We start from the raw sequence: 14,277 nt of genomic DNA on the forward strand, positions 1-14,277 counted from the left end.
TAACTCGAATGTGGTGTATGTCAAGAATCTTAATAAAATTGTGGCTTCTAAAGATTAAACTTTTGTTATAGGCTCAAATAACCACTTTTAACTATCAATCAACTCCAATTATGTGTATTTTTTTTTAAAATTTACCCACCTCCATAATTCATTCTACCAAACCTTTATATACCCCCGGTCACTATTATCAGAAATAAAAACAAGTTTTTAAATTCATTCAATAAATGATGTATTTAGTCTATAATAATGACTAGATACATCATTTATTGAATGAATCTAAAATGTTGTTGTTGTTGTTTTTTTTTTCTTATAATAGTGATTGGAGGGTGTATTCTGTAACTCTTACCACTTGAGTGAAACTTGCAAAAATGAATTTTTTTAATTTAAAATTGTTTTTGTCATCTTCCTAACCTGAAAAAACCCTTTTGAGGGTTTGGTAGATTCTATAGAATATAAAAGCAAAGATATTTGTATCAATCTCCATTTGAGAATAACATAATCTTCTCCAATCTCAAGCCACCTTATCCCTCCTCCTTGTCTCTCTTTTCCATTCTCCTGTTGTTGAACCAAAACCAGAGAGAGACATGGAGGCTGTTCTTCATTCTAGAGGGCTTCTTTCTCTTCCCCCAAACCCCAGAAACAGGGTCTTACACCCTTCCCATGGCTTAAAGCAAAGATTTTTCACTCCAAAACCTAAATTCCCATCTGGGTCTCCTCTTTCTTCTCTATCTTCTCATGGGTTGTTGTCAAAATTCAATCTTTCTGCCTCCAAAACTAATGTCTTTAGTCAAAAGGACAAGAAAAATTTGTTCATTTGCAGGGCTGAAGCTGCTGCTGCTGCTGATGGTGGGAAGCCACTGTTCGGGGAATCCGAGGTTGAAAAACCGAAGATTCTGGGTGTTGAGGTTGCTACCCTCAAGAAGATTATACCACTTGGGATGATGTTTTTCTGCATCCTGTTCAACTACACCATTCTAAGGGATACTAAGGATGTTTTGGTTGTGACGGCGAAGGGAAGCAGTGCTGAGATTATACCGTTTTTGAAAACTTGGGTGAATCTTCCTATGGCTATTGGGTTTATGTTGTTGTATACCAAGTTGTCGAATGTGTTGTCTAAGCAGGCTTTGTTTTACACTGTTATTGTCCCCTTTATTGCATTCTTTGGGGCATTTGGGTTTCTTTTGTACCCTCTTAGCAGCTATATCCACCCTGAGGCGTTTGCGGATAAGCTTCTTAACATCCTTGGGCCGAGGTTCCTTGGTCCTCTTGCAATCATGAGAATCTGGACTTTCTGTTTGTTCTATGTTATGGCTGAATTGTGGGGGAGTGTGGTTGTTTCTGTGCTGTTTTGGGGGTTGGCTAATCAGGTAAATTCATACTTTGAACTTTGAAATGAATATGAACCTGTTTGGATGCAATCAAAGAACAGTTATTGTAGCTTATTTAATGCATCTTTTAGTAGATATCCTGTATCATTATCATTGGTTATTGGATTGTTTTACTTTTCATATAATTGTTTTTTGTCATCTGCATACTGGTTTTTGATTCATTTTTTTCAGGTTGGCATGTTAAATTGTTAATGTTAATTATTCATTGATAGTCTGCCTCTTTCTTTAGCTAATAGCATGTTTGGAGACCCGTTCGGTAATTATGTTTAAAGCCAAAATCAATTCTTAGAGAAGCTCTTGTCATGTGAGTAGCTTCTATGTGTGAGAATTGATTCTAAGAGGAGAAAAGGTTGATCCAAACATGCTATAAGTTGCTAAGCTTTTGATGAGGTGCTTATATGTTGTTATTTCTGAATTTAATTCATGATCATCTAGTTGCTTATTTCCCTTGCTAATATGCATAAAATCTTCTGTGGATGTGATGTTGTCATTTGATTGCAGGGGAAAATGTTGCATCCTATTTTGAACTGCTCTATGCAATTTATTATGAATATAAAGCAGAAAGAGTATATATGATGCTATGGAGTCTTAGTCCTTGTGAAGGAGGATGCTAATATCTCTTTTTTTTCTGCTGCAGATAACTACAGTTGATGAAGCAAAGCGGTTCTACCCACTATTTGGACTTGGGGCCAATGTAGCCCTCATATTCTCTGGCCGGACAGTGAAATACTTTTCCAATATGAGAAGCAATTTAGGTCCTGGAGTTGATGGTTGGGCCATCTCTCTAAAAGCAATGATGAGCATAGTTGTGGGCATGGGACTTGTAATCTGTTTCCTGTATTGGTGGGTGAATAACTATGCTCCTCTTCCAGAACGTAGCAGGAAGAAGAAGGTAATCTTTTGAAAGGCCTGTACGATTGTGCATATAGTTGTTGTACTTGTACCCAATTTCATGCTCATTCCATTGTTTCCATTGCTTAAATTATTGTTTCATGGTTGAGTCTTCTAATTGAGTTGCTAAGACAACTGAAAGCAAAATAATAACAGCATTTCCCAGTTTTATCTAATGTGCCTTTGATGTTAAGCTGTCATTTTTGTAGTATTATTGGCTCACTTTTTTTTTGTGTGTATGACATTGTCCTAGCTATGTGGTGTTATTTATGTGCTAGAAAATACGAAATTCTGAAACACTATACTTCTTCAAATTGTTTAGCCAAACTGACATTTGACCTTGTTATGCATTTTTTCAGGAGAAGCCCAAAATGGGAACAATGGAGAGCTTGAAGTTCTTGGTGTCTTCAAAATATATAAGGGATCTTGCTACATTAGTGGTTGCATATGGAATTAGTATCAATCTTGTTGAGGTTACATGGAAATCAAAGCTCAAAGCTCAGGTAATATAGAACTTCCTTACTTTTGGTTTTGTTATTGGTTTGTTCTTTTCTCTCCCTCACACATGGCTCCGCAAATTATGCAGTATCCTAGCCCGAATGAGTACTCAGCTTTTATGGGAGACTTCTCAACTGCAACTGGAATTGCTACATTCATAATGATGCTTCTAAGCCAATTTGTTTTTGACAAATATGGATGGGGAGTTGCTGCCAATATCACGCCTACCGTCCTACTCTTGACCGGAGTTGGTTTCTTTTCTCTCATATTATTTGGCGGCCCGATTGCACCTATGCTAGCGCAGTTTGGAATGACACCACTGCTAGCTGCTGTCTATGTTGGTGCGTTGCAGAACATATTCAGCAAGAGTGCCAAGTACAGCTTATTCGATCCATGCAAAGAAATGGCCTACATACCCTTGGATGAGGACACCAAGGTTTGAACTCTCATCTGCTACTCTCTCATACTTACACTTAGTGGACATGAAACTTCTAATGATTTTGATTTTATAAATTCCAAAGACATTTCACTTTTCAAAGCTGTGATGAAGATTGAAAGTTATATAAAATCACGTCATCTTTAATTTCAATCATTGCGAGATCTAATGGTCAAAATTTACTCATGGCTCTCATATATAAATATTCCGATTACTTATTGTATCTTCTCTCCACCAAGTGTGCGTTTAGGTAAACAGTTTAATTAAGCATTTCTAGCAGTAAGAGCTTATGGCATAAGTGCTTATTCATAAGCTAATTTGAGAAGTTTATTGAAATAAGCTCAAAATAGGTTATTGGTAGGCATTAACTCTAATGCATAAGCTAATCTGAGCAGCTTATGAAAATAAGCTCTTGTGAGCTTATTAGTAGATCATAAGCTATTTATATAATAATCTCAGTGAATTAGTGAAAGTGTGAAACACTTGCACAAACGCTTATGCTATAAGATAAATTCAAATAAGCTCTTCCAATTGGGGTCTAATTATAACTTGTTTTATATTCTGTGCTGTAGGTCAAGGGGAAGGCAGCCATTGATGTTGTTTGCAACCCATTGGGGAAATCTGGAGGTGCTCTGATTCAGCAGTTTATGATCTTAAGTTTTGGTTCACTAGCCAATTCAACTCCATACCTGGGAGGAGTGCTTCTGGTGATTGTTCTTGCCTGGTTAGCAGCAGCCAGGTCCCTGGACACTCAGTTCACCGCCTTGCGTCGCGAAGAAGAGATTGAAAAAGAAATGGAAAGAGTGGCTTCAGTTAAGATTCCAGTGGTGGCTGAAAACAAGGATGGAAATGGTTCTCTTGCAAGTGCTTCTACAGCAGGTGACTCCTCAATTAGTCCTTCTGAAGCCTCAACTAGTTCTTCATGAGGGAAGTGTTAGGTGAAACTATTTCTTGTAGGTTATTGTCTACTCATCTCATAGAATAAGTTTGCTTCTCAATTTCTTCAAGGCCCATAGTTATTATTGTTTCTTTAATCCATAGATAAATGAGTTTATTCTCATTATGAAGGTTTTTAATTTTGTAGAAGCACATTTTTTTAGATAAATTAAAGGATGTTGTAATCACATTGAATGTTTTGAATTGATGCTACCATATTTCATTGCCAAGGTTGAATCTTAACATGGGCTTCATGTTGAATTTGTGTTTCATCAATGTCGACCCAAAGCCCAAAAAGTGCTGTTTTTCAACTGAATTGAGAATTGAGATCATAATTGTCCAAGCTGGAGTAGAATTATAACCTGCATTGGAATACAATTCTGCTCAGGCTTAGCCCAAATAAATACATTTTGGACTATTAATCTCGATTACGTGTTTGGATATTTGTTGAATGCACAACTTAAAAGAACCTTGAACATTTGACCAAAAAAAAAAGAACCTTGAACACAATTCATAGAAGAGTTTCACTTGCGATTTGCACTGATTCGAACTCTTCGGATATCAGTGAATGCAACATGAAAGAACTTTGAACCCAATTAGTGAGAAGAGTCTCGCTTAGAGTTCGCATTGATGCCAACTTTGAACACAATTAGAGTTCGCATTGATGCCAACTTTGAACACAATTTGTGAGAAGAGTTTGAGTTTCATTTACTACCGGTTGCATTTAACTGGAAAGAACTTTGAACACAACTTGTGACAGCTTACGGTTTACACTGATGCAAATCATTTCATTATTCTAGTATAGTAAATCATTTCACAGTAACCAAGTGAAGCAGGCCCATGGTACATTGGTACTCAGAGTCAGAGGTCAAGATGTCTGTTTCGAAAGCAACAAAATACTTACGAGCTTGGGTGTTGTGAATGTCTGAATGACTTGCTGGAATGCAAAACGCTAAACTTTGGCATTTTCATAAGACCCTCTCTCTCATGTATCCGTTTCCTTCACATCCTTCTAGGTTCCATCATTTTGTGCCAATTGCCAAGTGCATTGCATTCTTCATTCTTCAAATCAGCAATTATTAGTCTCAAATGATGTCTCATTTCTTATCTCAACGAATGAAATCATATTTATTTTGATTGAATAATTCTGTAAAAAATTTTACACCGTCGGTGTATAGAAATTAATCTCTAATCTTAATCCTATTAGCCCATGATCACCTTGATATAGTAAAAAATGTGACATTATAAAGAAAACAAACTAGCTACAACTCTTGCCGGTTTAAACCTATTGGATTAATTTAAGTGATACGTGCTTGATTATCCTTAAGCAATGTGTATGAAAAAAATCTCCGTTGGTAGAGGTAGCCCCCCATGATGTGGATGTTTTTTAGCTCGAACAAGATTAACTCTTCTGAAAAGATCTTATACAACAACAAAATAACCTATTGGATTCCTTGACATAGTATTCCACCCATGTAAACGGAATAAGTCCAAATCCCTCACGAAATACAGAATATGTAGAGAAAACAAACGAGTCTCTTTCAAATCCCTTTCAACTTAGAATCTGTTTTTGTTATTTTTGTTCTTAATGCTGCATATATGAGCAATTTGGTCTGTCTGTCGTAGTGTTGGTGCAAGCTGTGGTGTGTGATGGTGGTCCTATTTCTCTCCCAACAACACTTTCCCTATTCTCTTAGAAGCCCATAAAACTGAAATTCAGTATTTTATCATACTCTATAATGCAACGATTTCTTTTTAAGTATTTATAAAAGTAACTGCATATACCATTACCCTAGTGTCTTGTGTTCGTTGACTTGCTACATTTAAATATCATTTGAACTTAAATGACTAAAGGTTAATGAATAAAGAAGATTAAAATTATAAAATGGAGTGCATCAGAATAGAATCTCAGATAGCTATTTTCAATGAAGTGTACTGCATGTGAGCCAAATGATGGTTACTTCTATGCGTTCTCCACGTATGAACAAAACAAATCTTTATTGTTTACTAGCTTTGTGATGGAAAGTACTGATCATGCACATTTTCTAAAGGCATGGTTGTCATTAAAAGAGAGAAAACACAAAATATCAACTCTCATCGTGTATCATGTTTGAATCAACTTCTTTTTCCTCAAAATCAATTATAACAGCCATAAGCTACTTAGTGCATGTTTGTGATACACAGTGGAACCAAAATCATTGAGGATCACAAAAGTTGTTTCTTTCTACCGTGACTTTTCACCGTGTATCCAAACAGACCAAACCTGCACTTATAGAGGTTTTTTCCTAAAATTGATTTTAACTTTAGAATCAATTGTGGAAGAATTTCCATACATGCAAACGAGACAACATGGACACCCTAGTTTTCTTCTATGTCTCTCTTCCTATCCCTAACCGATCACATCAAGTATTACACTTGTCACTTGTGACTTTTCTCTTTCTTTCTCTCATTTTAATTTGTCTGAAAACACTAGCATGAGGTCTACTACCATTTTCCTAAAACATTATATAAAAAACAACATATGAACATGACTTTGCAACCAAAAGAGACTAAGTGAGCATAGCACTTAGCAGAGGAGAGGAGAGAATTGTGCCTGCACTGTTGTACTGACCAAAATGAAGAAGCAGGGTTGTGAAGAATCACTTCCAGAAAGAAGTCCAAGCCACTTATCCTCAGAATGCTGGTTCGACGATGCATGCATACTTGACATGGATTACTTCGTGAAGACACTCTCAGGCATCAAACAGAAAGGTGTTCGTGCTGACTTGGTTGGTTCCATCATCACTCACTACGCTTCAAAATGGCTCCCAGACATCTCTTCAGCTGAAAATGGCCTCACACAACAGCAGTTTGAGTCGTCCACAGCATCACCTGAATCTGTGACAGCATCATGGATGAAGAAGAGGTTCTTCGTGGAAACCTTGGTTGGTGTTCTGCCTCCTGAGAAGGACTCCATCCCCTGCAACTTCCTCCTCCGTCTTCTCCGAGTCGCCAACATGGTTGGTGTTGAGGCCTCTTACCGGCAAGAGCTCGAGAAGCGCATATCGTGGCAGCTAGACCAGGCTGCAATCAATGAGCTCATGATTCCCTCTTTCAGTCACACTTGTGGGACACTCCTTGATGTTGAGCTTGTCATAAGGTTGGTGAAGAGATTTGTGAGCTTGGACCATGAAGGAGCTAAAACTGGTGCTGCTTTGGTTAAGGTGGCTAAGCTTGTTGATTGCTACCTTGCTGAGGCTGCTATGGATGCCAATTTGAGCTTATCTGAGTTTGTTGCACTTGCTGGAGCTCTTCCAAGCCATGCAAGAGCTACTGATGATGGATTGTATAGAGCCATTGACACTTATCTAAAAGTATGTCCTTTCATTTTAGCTTCAAATTGCTTGATTAGTAGTGTTAGGAATATTGAGGAACAATGACATCAAGAGAACTTAACACTACATCTCCACTCTTAATCTTGGATCAAGATCTTATGGTCCCTAAATGATGTCTCGATTTCTTGTTCTTCAAATGAATTTTTGTCATGTCAATTAAAAGAGATACGAGGGGCCGGTTACAAACTTAACTTATATGATAGTTTTAATTGACATGTCAAAATTTTATTGGTGAGACAGAGAATGAGACACATTTTGGACACATGAGATTTCAATCCCAAAACCTCAAGTATTAGGCATATGATTGTCTCATCTCTTATATTGTCTTCAACAAACTCATTCTTAGTCAGGGAGGAGCCCTAGCGACAACAGGCTAAGGCTACACATGACACTATTTGGTGTCCAATTCTTTTGATGTCTTTTTCCTCAGCCTATTGTCCAGGTCCCCCCCCCAACAAGTAGAGTTAATTCCTGCTCTTCAAACTATAATTTTTTTTTGAAAGACAATGAGATAAGCAACATGAGGAGGAGGCATTCTTGATATCCTAGAAAGAGTTTCTTGTGTTGTCACCAGCATTGGATTTTCCGGGACCAACCTGGGCAAATTGGAAGTGAAATGACATAAATGTTTATTTTGTGGGGGCTATAGGATCATGGCTAGCTGTAACCAACATTTCTCTGAATTTGGCTTTTCTCTTGTCCACATTGTGGTCCATTTAAAAGGTGATCTAACTTTTTAGCAAAAATGAAACATACTTAATGATTACTTGAGTAACGAAAACTCTTTCTAATATAGATGTTAAAGATAGGCTTTCTAATAATACAATCCTGTCCAGTTTATGGTTAGAAGTTAGAACTTCATTTTACTATCTAAAAATGCATAAACCCTTTTGTCATGTATGACAGTACTGGATGATGCCACTAGGTGTTGTTCAAACTTCAAAAGTCATAACAAGAACTTATTGGCAAAAATTGACTTTAGCTTAACCTGCTGATAATGTTGTACCAAAACGTTCCTATATCAATACTGTTTGAAGACTTTTTAACATTTTGAAGAAACATAAAAGGACAGGAATTAAACAGAGAAAAATAGGAAGGATTTGAAGAAAATTTAGAGCATTATAGCACTATTTCTTGTCAAGAGTAAGTGCTCTTTGGTATGTTGTTGGAATCAAAGATGGAATTAGGAACACTCAAAATGGGACAGTCGCCTCCCAAGAAAAAAATATCTTAATCAAATAGTACTAAATAATGTAATCACCCCCTTGAAATTCTTGCAATGCACACTCCAATGTGTATTTTGCATAATTTGTTAAATTTTTGTCCCTCTTACTTATTTTTTCTGGTTACATCCCTGGTTGAAACTCTTACCGTTATGTGTTTGTTATAGGCACATCCAAGCGTGTCAAAGCAAGAAAGGAAAGGACTATGTAAGCTGATTGATAGCCGGAAATTGACGCCAGAGGCCTCACTTCATGCAGCTCAAAATGAAAGGTTTCCAGTAAGAGCTGTCATTCAGGTGCTCTTCTCTGAACAAACCAAACTCAATCGCCACATGGATTGGAGTAGCTCTTTCAGCAGCTTGAGGAGCCCGAATGGCAGGTTCGACCAGCCGACACGGTGTCTTTCAAAGCGTGAAATGAATGTTCAGCAGATGGAGATAAAGAAGCTGAAGGAAGAGGTTTACAGGCTGCAAAGCCAGTGCAATGCCATGCAAATGCAGATGGAGAGGATGTCAGAGAAGAAGAGTGGAAGAAGCTTCTTCAAATGGAAGAAGCTTGGGATGGCAGCGTTTAGTAAAGGCACGGGAGAGGTGGAGGATGACCAGGAAGAGGGTGAAAGGGAAGTTGGGTTTGGAAGGCAAACGCCTATGGACATGAAATCTGGGCTGGTCAAATGTAGGACTCCCCACAAGTTGAGGAAATCTATGTCCTGAGATCTGAGAAATAATGTAAGATAAGCCCTGTAGTATATGGAATAAATTCAATAAAGATGTGCTATACCTAAGTGGATGTGAAAAATTAAGAGTGGAGATGTAAAGATTTGATTTCCAGGATGAACGTATAATAAAAATGCCAATAATCTACTTTAAGCATGTTTGCATCAATTTCTTTTTTCTTCAAAAATCAACCTTGAAAGCCTGAAGCTACTCATAGTGTGAGTAGCTGTCTCACAGTAGCTTTTCCCCAAAATTGATTATAACGTTAGAACCAATTGTACAAGGATTTACATTAACTCATTGTTAATGCATTGATTTGCTTTTAAAATGAAATGATGCAACTTAATTTTCAACCAATCTACTTTATTTTTAACCTTCATAGTTTACACAAATCTGCATCAAGACGCTTTTCCTGCTTTGAATCAGGTATGTGCAACAAAGATTGTTTTTAGCACAAAACAGACATTGCAATATCAGATGAGATAACTTACAAATATTTAGCACAAACTAGCAGGAAAGAGAAACCTAATGCCTGTAGCAACAACAACAAGCTGTTATCACTTAACAGTATTTGACAACTTAAAGAATCTTTATGCACAAACCAAACAATAGAATAATTAATGCCTATATTTTACACACTTATTTTTCTCTTTTGTTTAGATTTTGATGAATTTCACTCACTTATTCAACTAGACCACTCACACAAATTGTAAAAGGATCAAGAAATAAATAAAGTGCAGCATTATGCATGGGCTGCTGCAGTGCCTGAAATTCCCATTGATTCATAATTTCAAACTTTCTTGATAGTTTTGATGAAACTGTTTGCTGGTGCAAGATCCTCATCACTGCAAGATCTTCCGAATGCGGTCCACACCTTTTCTCATCCCTAGAAGCAAAGATGGAGATGATGGGATTCTCCTCAAGGTCCTGGCACTCTCTGATCTAACAAGGCTTTTCCCCTTCTTGTGTTGTTCCTTTCTTTCCAGCCCTTCAAAACTATTAGGACCATTTCCTTCACCTGTGCAAGCTTCTTCAGAGTAATTTTTATATCTCGCAGGCATAACACTTATTGCTTCATTTTCTACTCTACCCTCATTCTCTTCCCAACTGTTCTTATCTTGAGGAAGGTGCAGCTGTTTCTCTTTATAATCAGAATCTGAAACTTTTGAGATCTTCAGCTCCTGCTGTGGGAACTTCTGATTCAATTTTTGTATTATTTCCTCAGTCCTAGAAGAAGCATTTTCATTGGCTTCTTGAGGATCCATTTCATCTTTTTTACTATTCTCCAAAAGCATTTCAAGCCATTTTTCAATATTCCCTTTGCCACGTTGCTTCCTGGTTTCTTCATCTTCCTCAGTTTTGGACTCATGAAGATCTGCGAATGAAGTGCCATAATGTCTCTTGCTTTCATTGATTTCTAGCTTCTGAAGTCTGTGTTCAATTGAACTTTCTTCATCCAAGGCAACATGTGCTCTAGTATGCTGCTCCTCATCAAGCTTTTCTTCTGTGTAATCATTATTAGTCGACATTTTCAGCTCCTCAAGCTTTTCTTCTGTGTCGTTGTCATTATTAGCTGGTATTTTCAGCTCCTCAAGCCTTTGCTCTTCATTTTCCGATGATAAGCCAACTTCAGACGCCTTTTGTTCCTCCTCCAAAAACACCCTGAGCTCCTTGTGCAAAGATGTCCTTGGCCTGATTGACGGCAGATAGAGAACAGGTTTACTGTCTCTTTCTTCACAAGTGGAATAATCTATTCTTGACCTCTTCCTTCCTTGTTCCCATTCAGGTCTAATCTGTTTCTCTATATCATCTCTTTGCCTATACTTCTTGTGAAGATCTTTCTCTGCATTATCACAGATTTCTCTTTGTGCTTCAAGTCTAGCCATCAGTGCATTAGCTGCAGCCTGGTTCAATCTTACCTGTTCCTTATAAATGACACTCCTGCACCAAAATTGTTATTTAATAATGTGTTTGAATCAATTAATTTTTCACAAGAATCAATTCAGAAACCCATAAGCTACTCACACAAGCTTCTCCCCATAATTAATTGTAAAAGGTTTCCAAACATGCACTAAATCAAGTTAAAGTTGTTACAATTTAAAGAAAAGTATGAAGATAACTGGGGCTTACTGGTGCATAGTGTCTCTAATCATCTTCTCCAGCATGGTTCTGTAAGAAGATTGAGCCTCCGCTAATCGTCTGCATTTTTCTGCCTTCCTCCTACGTTTTATGAGCGCCAATTCCAGGTCTTGAATAGTGAGCTTCTCTTCTTCATTTTTGAGCTTCATTTCATACACTTCATGATCTAGCTTCTGCATTTCTGCCTGCATTTTGGAAGTTTCTTCTCTTTGCTTTAGGGAATCTCTGGCCATGACAATGGCTTGGTAGGGGTTTTTAGCAAACCCTGGATCTTCATTTTCTTTCAGAAGATTGCCATTACTTCTTCTTGCAGCTACTGAAAAGGTTTTCCAATCAGAAGCTGGTCAGACATATAATCTTCAAATCAAAATGATCAATTCAAACTTGGCATGATTGACCATGCACCGACACTAACCTATTGCAGGAGACATAGGCCTTTGCCTCCTATTATGATCAAGTTGTCTTAAAGCCAATGCATCATAAGGGTCCCTTCGCGATTCTACTATTGCAGCTGGAGCAAGGCCAACTTCTTGTTTCAAGCCAATGAAGTGCTGTGGAAAAGAATGAGAATCCACTATTTGTGAAGCATTCAATTCATGATTTTCTCCTTCAGAGAACAAAAATGAAAAGCCTCTGTGCCTGTTTGTTTGCAAGAATAAACAAATATCATCAACCTATCTATCCACTAATGTTTAAGAAAAAATTGAGGAACATTAGACAATAAATAGACCAAAGGAAAAAACCTACCTGAAGTCAGAGTTTGAAGAAGCGAAAATAGACAGGAACTGGTTCACAGAGATACCCAATTGAAAATCCCACCATGGCACTAAGAATTCCAGTTTATTTTTCTTCCTTTTACAGGCTTGCCGCTGTAAAATCCTTAGATTGCTCAAAACAGTCAAGCCTCCCCCTGCAGACGAAATAAATCACAGTAATTTAGGCGGCATTTGGAAGATCAAATTTGAATGTTCATCTTATAGCATAAGCAAGTTTGTAAGCGATTTATCTATCAATTGTTTTGAGCTAATTTCATAAGCTGCTCATATGAGCTTAAGTCATATTAGTTTAAGGTTGCTTCCATGTGACTTTGCGGTCACATCTTCGAGTGTGAAATCAGCCTCTTGCCAAAATGCAAGGTAATTGTAATTTTGTAAACCTCAGGCGTAGCAGGAGCTTTATAGCACTAAGTTTCCCTACTTATAAGCTTAGTTTAAACTTACTTAAACAAGTTTCTCAAAATAGCTTTATGAATAAACATGAGCTTGTTCATATTAATGAAGTTGTTTGCACAAATGCTTAATTGAATTCTACACATTCCTAAAAGAGAAAGAGAGAGCAATTGATTACTTGAACAAGGAAACCAATGATCAATGTCCCAAGCAAGAGGAGAAGCTGAATCCGCATGATAATACAAAACATTCCCATATCCATCTACTCGAATCACCGCAGGATCAAAGCCAGCATTCCTGAAAATTGAATTAAAAAAACAAACAATACATCAACAAATTAATCTTAAAATTTCCAAATTTTTCATGAGCTGAAATTGCTTGCTTACCCAAGATGGTTGAGCTGCTTCCACAAGATACCAACAAAGATTTTCGGCTTCGTAGTTGGCTTAGCTTTTGGATCAATCAACGGAAACATCTGATCCAAAACACTTGCTCTCTCATCCTAATTGAAATCAAAAAATTCAGTGACAGACCCATAACTTGTTTTTCCCTCAAGTTCAAAACTTCACAGTAAAAACGAAACAAAGAGTGAAAAAGAGAGTAAAATTTCCAACTGGGTTACCTCGTGTTCGTGCAAAGCATAAGGGGTGAAAGTGAAGGGAGGGCCATGACTGTAGGGACTGAAATTTTGGTCACGGCAGAGTTTTGCGTAGGCTTTTGGGTACCCAAGGTTCTCGTTGACTGCCATTTCATCTTGAGCGAAGCCATAGTCTTCCGCCATTGTCAGTGTTTAGTTTCAAGTTTGAAGTTTCAGATGCATGCAAGGAAGAAGAAGAGCAAGAGCGTGTGTTTTGTTGATGGAGGACTCAACGGTCGAATTTGCATTTACTTTTTATTTTCAAACTGAAAATTAATTAATTAATTCAAAAATTGGTGTGTGTGGGTCATGTGTAACGGTTCCATGGGACATGTCACAATATTTTTGTGGACCAAAGTGGGCTTTGATATTTTTATATGATTATGATGGGTCATGGAATTCAAAAAGAAAACAAAAAGAGAGATGATGGTGAAGATTGTTTGTTTCTAATTGTTGAGGATTGGATCATGGTAACATTTGAAATCAGAAAGTTGGAAATGACTCATAACAAATTGGGGTCACCATCCAAAAAGTCACTTTTTATGTCAAGGCACATACACCTTAAAAGAGAAATCAAATTGCAATGTTTTGCTCCACTCACTCCTCACAAATTTGGACATTCCCCTTGATGTGAAGAAAATTTTCGATGCTCGAACACTCAGTACTCTTCTTTTGTTAATATCAATATAAATGTGACAATTTTGATAGTTTACATTTAATTTTTTTGAAAAGTATGAATAATTTACGACTAGCTATTCATGAATATGTGTCATAATATGAATGGAAGAAGTACTCACCACTCATTACTATGAGAGGTCTATAGCTTTTTCCCTTAGTTTGATTTATGGTAAATTTGTCATTTATCATTTA

At 37.2% G+C, this 14,277-nt stretch overlaps 3 protein-coding genes across 4 annotated transcripts; 2 read left to right on the forward strand and 1 right to left on the reverse strand.

Annotated features, from left to right (window-relative positions):
* The first annotated feature begins 472 nt into the window (after window positions 1-472).
* LOC130745342 (ADP,ATP carrier protein 1, chloroplastic-like) lies at window positions 473-4,379 on the forward strand. Its single transcript, XM_057597524.1, has 5 exons — window positions 473-1,367; window positions 2,026-2,280; window positions 2,639-2,782; window positions 2,866-3,213; window positions 3,786-4,379. The coding sequence occupies exons 1-5, from the start codon at window positions 585-587 to the stop codon at window positions 4,137-4,139; spliced, it is 1,884 nt and encodes a 627-aa protein (XP_057453507.1). The 5' UTR covers window positions 473-584; the 3' UTR covers window positions 4,140-4,379.
* Window positions 4,380-6,573: 2,194 nt separating this feature from the next.
* Window positions 6,574-9,597, forward strand: LOC130742386 (root phototropism protein 3-like). The gene is made up of 2 exons (XM_057594489.1): window positions 6,574-7,502; window positions 8,914-9,597. The coding sequence occupies exons 1-2, from the start codon at window positions 6,765-6,767 to the stop codon at window positions 9,457-9,459; spliced, it is 1,284 nt and encodes a 427-aa protein (XP_057450472.1). The 5' UTR covers window positions 6,574-6,764; the 3' UTR covers window positions 9,460-9,597.
* Window positions 9,598-9,904: 307 nt separating this feature from the next.
* LOC130749071 (nuclear matrix constituent protein 1) lies at window positions 9,905-13,618 on the reverse strand. 2 transcript variants are annotated; one of them, XM_057602358.1, is made up of 7 exons: window positions 13,393-13,618; window positions 13,157-13,272; window positions 12,949-13,067; window positions 12,349-12,511; window positions 12,017-12,240; window positions 11,593-11,914; window positions 9,905-11,403 (listed from the first exon to the last, which is right to left on the reverse strand). In XM_057602358.1, the coding sequence occupies exons 1-7, from the start codon at window positions 13,549-13,551 to the stop codon at window positions 10,305-10,307; spliced, it is 2,202 nt and encodes a 733-aa protein (XP_057458341.1). In that variant the 5' UTR covers window positions 13,552-13,618; the 3' UTR covers window positions 9,905-10,304. The 2 variants fall into 2 exon arrangements, with proteins under 2 accessions (XP_057458341.1, XP_057458340.1); XM_057602357.1 differs by having other exon boundaries at window positions 11,593-11,917; window positions 13,393-13,617.
* Between the last annotated feature and the right edge of the window lie 659 nt (window positions 13,619-14,277).

This window comes from Lotus japonicus, chromosome 3 (assembly GCF_012489685.1).
Source record: "Lotus japonicus ecotype B-129 chromosome 3, LjGifu_v1.2".
NCBI lineage: Eukaryota > Viridiplantae > Streptophyta > Magnoliopsida > Fabales > Fabaceae > Lotus > Lotus japonicus.